Source organism: Orycteropus afer, unplaced genomic scaffold, assembly GCF_000298275.1.
Source record: "Orycteropus afer afer isolate SDZICR_OR568_19922 unplaced genomic scaffold, OryAfe1.0 scaffold00887, whole genome shotgun sequence".
Lineage (NCBI taxonomy): Eukaryota > Metazoa > Chordata > Mammalia > Tubulidentata > Orycteropodidae > Orycteropus > Orycteropus afer.
The window spans coordinates 202,876-210,947 of record NW_006922474.1 but is presented as its reverse complement, the minus strand read 5'-3'; the positions used below and the strand labels follow the sequence as shown (position 1 = coordinate 210,947).

General features: G+C 37.0%; 1 protein-coding gene across 1 annotated transcript in view; it reads left to right on the top strand.

The window, feature by feature from the left end:
- LOC103212228 (killer cell lectin-like receptor 2) overlaps nucleotides 1-7,737 on the top strand; it is a 22,011-nt gene extending 14,274 nt beyond the window's left edge. Inside the window, 1 exon segment of the mRNA XM_042783324.1 lies at nucleotides 7,665-7,737. Within this exon segment, the coding sequence (XP_042639258.1) occupies nucleotides 7,665-7,737 (73 nt within the window).
- Nucleotides 7,738-8,072: the final 335 nt, after the last annotated feature.

Sequence of the window (8,072 nt, the reverse complement as noted above, 5' to 3'; positions counted from 1 at the left end):
TGAGACGTAATCCATATTGCAAACTGTATTCTTCAACCTTCATCAGTAAGTGCCTCAAGTCATCCTCACTTTCAGCAAGCAAAGTTGTATCGTCTGCGTATCTCAGGTTGTTAATGATTCTTCCTCCAATCCTGATGCCATGCTTTTCTTCATATAGTCCAGCTTCTTGGATTATTTGCTCAGCATGTGTAGAGTTGCCATTTACGTTGTTGAAAAATAAATGAATAACTCATTAAAAACAACAAAAACAACAACAAAAAACTCACTTTGGTTGAGCCAATCCCAACTCATAGCAACCCCTCCTTGGGTTTCCAAGGCGGTATCTCAATGGAAGTAGATTGCCTAATCTTCCTTCCAAGGAGTGGCTGGTGAGTTTGAACTGCCAGGCTTCTGGTTTGCGGTCAAATGCCTTAGGTGCTACACTACCAGAGCTCCCAAATAACTCATTAAAACCAAAATCAAACTCATTGCCATTGAGTCAGATCCTACTCATAGTGACCCCTCCTTGGGTTTCCGAGGCAGTATCACTACGGAAGTAGATTGCCCCATCTTCCTTCCGAGGAATGGCTGGTGGGTTTGAACCACCAGCCTTCTGGTTAGTAGTCAAGTGCCTTAAGAACTCTTGGAAATTCTATCATATGATCTCTAGCATCATTTCTATCACCAAGGCTATAGTTTCAAACTACCAATGCTTCCTCTTTGTTTCCAACTTTTGCATTCCAATCACCAGTAATTATCCATGTATCTTGACTGCATGTTTGGCCAATTTCAGACTGCAGAAGTTGGTAAAAATCTTAAATTTCTTCATCTTACACTTTAGTAGTTGGTGCATAAATTTGAATAATAGTCATTAACTGAACTTCCTTGTAAGCATATGAATAGTATCCTATCACTGACAGTACTGTGCTTCAAGATAGATCTTGAAATGTTCTTTTCGATGATAGATATGACTCCATTCCTCTTGAATTTGTCATTCCCGGCATAGTAGACCATAGGATTTTCTGATTAAAAATGGCCAATACTAGTCCATTTCAGGTCATTCATGCCTCGGAGATTGATCTTTATGTGTTCTGTTTCATTTTTAACAACTTCCAATTTTCCTAGATTCATACTTTGTACAGTCCACATTCCAATTAGTAAGGGAGGTTTGCAGCTGTTTTTTCTTATTTTGAATTGTGCCACATCAGCAAATCAAAGTTCCCAAAGCTTTGCTCCTTCCATATCATTAAGGTCAACTCTTCCCATGTCATTAAGATCAACTCTTCCCCAGTAGTAGTCTGAGTGCCTTTCAACCTGAGAGGCTCATCTTCTGGCATTTTATCAGACAGTGTTTCCCTACTATTCATAAGGTGTTCGGCGGACAATTTTTTTTTTTTTTTTTTTTTCAGAAGTGGACTTGACCAAGTCCTCCTCCTTAATCTGGAAGCTCTGTTGAAACCTGTCCCATGGATGACCTACTGGTTTTTGAAATACTGGTTGTTTAGGTTTTAGCATCATAGCAACACACCAGCTACCACAGTATGACAAACTGACAGACAAGTGGTGGAGCATTTATATCAGTCTCATTTTTTAGATTCCAGATTCTTTACATGTATTATTTATAATCCTTATAAAATACATAAATATACACACAAAAATACCCTACAAGATAGGTATTAATAGACCTAGTTTATAGAAGAGAATAGTAAGACACAACAATGTTGTTGTTGTTGTTATGTGCTGTCAAGTCAGAACGGACTCAGAGCGCCCCTCCTTGGGTTTCCGAGGAAGTATCATTAGGGAAGTAGATTGCCCCATCTTCCTTCTGAGGAATGGCTGGTGGGTTTGAACTGCCAGCCTTCTGGTTAGCAGTCAAGTGCCTTAGGCACTATGCTACCAGAGCTCCCTTAAGACCTTGCAAAAGATCATTCAGTGAAAGGACAGGATCGTGTTTTGAACTAAGGTTTTTCTTCCTGTAAAGCTTTTTACTGTGATACAATGAGATGGACTATCAATGCTTAGAGAGGAATCTTGTGTAAAATTAGTAGGGAATTATAACAGTACTAAAGATATATATAACAACAACAACAACAAAGATATATAGGTCAAGTGAGTAGTATTGTGTTTAGGGTTAAGTTAAGGTTTCATTGCATATAAGGGTAATTGACAAATTAAAAGCTAATTTGTTGTTATTTGGAGAGGTTTTCCTTGCATATTACTTCTCCCATTTATCAAATATCTATGTACACATGAATACACTTCTGAGTTTTCTATTTTGAACCATTAGTATATGATTATGTCCCAGTTCCAAGAGGCTATATTAACATACTTTTACACAAACAACATGCACGTTATTTTATTTTGCAAACAACCCGATTCCCTCCCATGTGTTAATTTCCTATGTACATTGTGTGCTTGTGTTTATTATTTACATGGGCACATTATATGTGAAAAACATGTTAATTAATACATCTTTAGAATTAACTCTGATATGTAGAAATGTATACCCCATCTCACATTATTCTTCTTTAGACATATCTTATTATTCTTGGACATTTGGGCTTCCATACAACTTTTAAAATCATGTTGCCAATCTCTACCACAGACTGGCTAACCAGCCAACCAGCCAACCAATCAATCAAGCAACAAAAACTAAAAATATGCATGATTGCATTAGATTTCATTCTCTTCCTGAATTTAGTTGGCTAGGTATGGGAGCTGTGTAATCCCTACTTACCTGACTGTTTTGCAAAACAAAGACATCTTGATTGCTTAGGTTATTTTCAGAAAATAGTCTAAAGAGCCAAACCAAGTTCTTTGTCCTGCATGATAAAAATTCACATAACATACATGACAATTATTTTAAAGTGTATAGTTCAGTGACATTTACAACATTCACAATGCCATTTGCATCTAGTTCCAAAATATTTTCATCATTCTAAAATGAAATTCTATATTCATTAAACAGACACTCCCCATTGCCTTAGCCCTCTAGCCCCTGGCAACTACGATTCTGCTTTTTGTCTGTATAGAGTTTCCTATTCTGGATATTTCATAGAAATAGAAGCACACAATATGTGATGAACTACTATATTTTTTATTTCTAGGAATTTTTATATTTTTCAAATTTCTTTGTTATTTACTCATATTTTCAAGCCTACTCTTTTTTTTTTTTCTTAAAAGATATAAAGCATACTTATTTTGTACTTAGTGACTGATAATTCTCATGTTTGGGTCTAAGTTTTCCTTCTTTTGTTTCTTCTGACTTTTGTTCACAATGGCATTTATTTGTAGATTTAGTAATTTAATTATTATTTTTGAATTGCTCATTTTCTTTGAAACTGTGGAAATTATATGAGGCCTGAAATAAAGCTTCCTCCCCAAATAATTTGTTTTTGTTCAATGCCTTGGGGCAATAAGGATTTGGGCCACTTTTAATGCTAATTTTGAACTCTACAAATATTGTATGATGCAAGAAGCATCAAAAGAAGATGGAAGGAATACACAGAGTCACTGTACAAAAAAGAATTGGTTAATGTTCACCCATTTCAGGAGGTAGCATATGATCAAGAGTCAACGTATTGAAGGAAGAAGTCGAAGCTGCACTGAAGGAATTGGTGAAGAACAAGGCTTCAGGAATTGACAGAATACCCATTGAGATGTTTCAACAAATGGATGCCCTACTGGAGACACTCAATCAGTTATGCCAAGAGATTTGGAAGACAGCTACCTGGCCAACTGACTGTAAGAAATCCATATTTGTACCCCTTTCAAAGAAAGGTGATCCCACAGAATGTGGAAATTATTGAACAATATCATTAATATCACACACAAGTAAAATCTTACTGAAGATAATTCAAAAATGGTTGCAGCAGTATATTGACAGAGAACTTCCAGAAATGCAAGCTGAATTCAGAAGAAGACATGGAACAAGGGATATCTTTGCTGATGTCAGATGGATCTTAGCTGAAAGCAAAGAATACCAGAAAGACATTTACTTGTGTTTTATTGACAATGCCAGAACATTCAATTGTGTGTATCATAACAAATTGTGGATAACATTGAGAAGAATGGGAATTCCAGAACACTTGATCATGTTCACGAGGAACCTGTACATAGATCAGGAGGCTTCCATTCAAACAGAACAAGGGGATACTGCATGGTTTAAAATCAAGAAGGTTGTATCTTTTCACCATGCTTATTCAACTTGTATGCTGAACAAATAATCCAAGAAGCTGGATTATATGAAGAAGAACATGGCATTAGGATTGGAGGAAGACTCATTAACAACCTGCGATACACAGATGACATAACTTTGCTTGGTGAAAGTAAGGATGATTTGAAGCACTTACTGATGGAGATTAAAGACTACAGTCTGCAGTATGGATTACACCTCAATATAAAGAAAACAAAAATCCTCACTGGTCCAGTAAAGAGCTTCATGGTGGATGGAGGAAAGATTGAAATTGTCAGGGATTTCATATTATTTGGCTCTACAGTCAACATCAAGGGAAGCAGCAGTCAAGATGTCACACGACGCTTTGGGTACATCTTCTGCAAAGGACCTCTTTCAAGTGCTAAAGAGCAAAGATATCTCCTTGAAGACTAAGGTGTGTCTAACCCAAGCCATAGTATTTTCAATTGCCTCTTAGGCGTGTGAGAGCTGGACATGAAAAAGGAAGATCGAAGAAGAGTTGATGCTTTTGAGTTGTGGTATTGGAGAAGAATGCTAAGAGTACAATGGATTGCTAAAAGGACTAAAAAGTCTGTCCTGGAGGAAGTGCAGCCAGAATGCTCCTTGGAGGTGAGAATGGCTAGACTTCATCTCACCTACTTTGGTCATGTTGTCAGAAGGGACTATTCCCTGGAGAAGGATATCAAACTTGGTAAAGTGGAGGGTCAACAAAGAAGGGGAAGGCCCTCAGTGAGATGGATTGACACAGTTGGTGCAATGATGGGCTCAGGTACAGCAAGGATTGTGAGGCTGGCACAGTACCGGGCAGTGTTTCATTCTGTTGTGCATGAATAAGAGATGAATAGGTCACTATGAGTAGGAGATGACTCGATGGCACCTAACAACAACAATAACAAATAGTGTAGTTATAGGGAAAAAGCTACAAAAGTTGTTATGTAGTATATTACCTTGAAGTAATGATCACGTCCAAGTACACTACTAGGTGAGGTATCCCAAAGATCATGGAACAGAATCTCACAGGCCAAATTAAAAATCTCAAATGACAGAATGTATTAAATCAATTTAAAACATACAGCAAGATGCAAGGGGAAGGAGACAGAATAGATTATCACACATAGGAAGGTGCAAGCAGGTGAAAGGGCCACACTACTGAATCCTCAGTTATGCAATTTTCATATGACCTGCCTCTCTCTGCTGTGTAACCCTTTCTGATTATGGTGTAGTTTCTAGGACCAGACTTGAGATTTGAGTAAAGGAGCTCAACAGACGGAAGGCCCTTGGGGTCAGCACACACATTTTCTCTCTTGGGGAAATGCAGAATGAAAGCCTAGACATACGATTAACCTGATGAGCAGCTGTGGATTTTGTTTGTGTTTCTTGGGCAGCAGGTCAGAATGCATGTCACTGATGTGTGGCTAGGAGCTCTGGTAGTGTAGTGCCTAAGGCATTTGACTGCTAATCAGAAGGCTGGCGAATCAAACCCACCAGCTATTCCTTGAAAGGAAGGTTGGGCAATCCACTTCCGTAGTGATGCTGCTTCGGAAACCCAAGGAGGGTCGCTATGAGTCAGGTCCGACTCAATGGTACATAACACCAACAACAATGGGTGGTTAGTTTATGACCTTAAGAATGTTGAGTACCTATGTACCTCATGTATATTGATTGTATGATATTTACTGCACACTTGGTTTTTCCTTCCCTTTTTGTCTATATTCAGTACAAATATGCTCTACTTACTATATCTATGACTAATAAGTTTCATAGGCCACTAACTTCTTTATCTATACTTCATACATCTTATGAGTTCTGTCGATGTTGCACAAGCTACTTGATTTCATTTAACCTCCATATTTGTTTCTCTTTTACCTATAGCAGCAGATTTGAACATTACAGCAAATGAAAATAATACAACAAATGAAAATTACATGAGAGATGGCTTGTGATTTTGTGTTCTTAGGTGGAATTCTTTTTTTCTGCTTAAATTCAAGGTTCAATACAGGGAGATTTAAGTTTTTTTTTTTTTTTTTTAACAGTTCTGTGGTGGTTGATAAGGAGCCTGGGTGGTCCAAGTTGTTTGCAATTGGCTACTACCTTAAAGGTTGATAGTTCAACCCACGCAGCAGCTTTGTGGAAGAAAAGCCTCACAAACTGCTTGTGTAAGATCATAGCCAAGAATCAGGAGTTGACTGATGGCTGCTAACCATAGCATCATGGTGGTTTATGCTACAGGCAGGGGTAGATTACTCAATAAGCAAGGTAAGCATGGACTTACTTGTGTTTACTAATCTGTAGTGAACAGTTTCACATGTTTTTCACCACATTAAACCTATGTTTACCTTGCTTAGTGGATATTCCATACCTGTCCAGGATTGCAAACTTGAAGAGCAGCTTTGATTCTGTAGGAAGGTGCTGTGGGGTTAGGAGAGAGACAGATGCCACCATATCTAGAAGCAGAATCTTTGATGTGATGAAAAAATGTGAAATTGTTCACTCTAGGTTAGTAAGTAAACACAAATAGGCCCCTGCTTATCTTCTTTATTGGGTAATCTGACACTGATGTACGTATAACCCTTTGTAGTCTCAGCCTTATGTAGCTAGTAGTTAGTCTTATATTTAAAAGTCTCATCTTGGATGGAACATGGCCTTTGTCCTGTATCCCTGAGTCACTGAGAAAGCAGTGCTTAAATTTACCAGCTTCAGTAAATCCCCACCCTGGGAAAAAGCTATCTTAAATGCTTCGTTTTATCTTCTGGGTTCTCACTTTTACTGAACCCTCAACCTGAGAATGAATGTACTTTTTATCTGTTTTCATGAATCTTCTTATTAAAGAAAAATTTAAAAAGCATTTCATTCATCATTTTTATTTGTTCTCAGTAGGAAGTAATTCTAGCACCTAATCTACCGTTTTGCTGAAATGGAAGTCCTGCACTACACGTTTTCAATGGGTCTGTCATATTGTAACTAATAGCTATTATATCTGTGCCCTATGAGGTGGTGGGTGGGAAAAATACAAAATAAAAACAACAACCATAAGCCTTATCTCTGTCTATATTCCAATTTTATTTTTTCTCTTGAGGTTTATATGCACATATGATCTGGTTATCAGTATCACAGAAGTATCAATTTTTCTCTTGTTAATCTTTATCTTTGGTAAAAAATTTAACATAAAAAGACAGTTGTGGCATAATATAATCCCATAGCAATACTGCAAGGTAATTTTGGCTTCTAACCAAAAATTCTTGGTTTAGAATAAAATGGGAAATTATGGGTGAGATCAAGAGGCTATTAATCTATTTAATGGACTGACAGCAAAAGGAAATCTTTTAGTCATAAAGTATAGCTAATATTTCTACAATCCAGATCTTTAGGCAACAAAGTGAAAAAATATATATGTAGCTTATGTTATTGCAAACTTCAGAATTAAGTGGTTGACCATGTATGTTTTCTATTCTACAGTAACTTTAAAATAACAAGCTTGCCTTTTTGGGAGAGGAAATTGTGCATTTTTAACCTCAACTAGAATAACAAACATTGAATGCTCTAACACCTACAACTATATCTGAGAAGAGAATTGATTGCATTTACCCTGGTTCAGTATTGATGAAAGACAATGTAAAAAGGAATTTTGTCATTTTTTTGTTTGCTTCCTGTGAAGACTTGTGGTTAGATTATTTACAAATAAATGTATTTGACTGCAGGGCTTACTCCATTGTGGAAAGAAATAGAGATGATCTGAAAGAGTCAAATACCCATAGGTTAATGAACAAACAATGTGTGGCATATCCATACAATGGAATAGTACACAGCTGGAACAAAGCATGAAGTGAATTACAAAAATGAAAATGTGAATGAATTCAAAATGGAAGCTGGACAGAAGAAGCCAGGTACAAATACACAA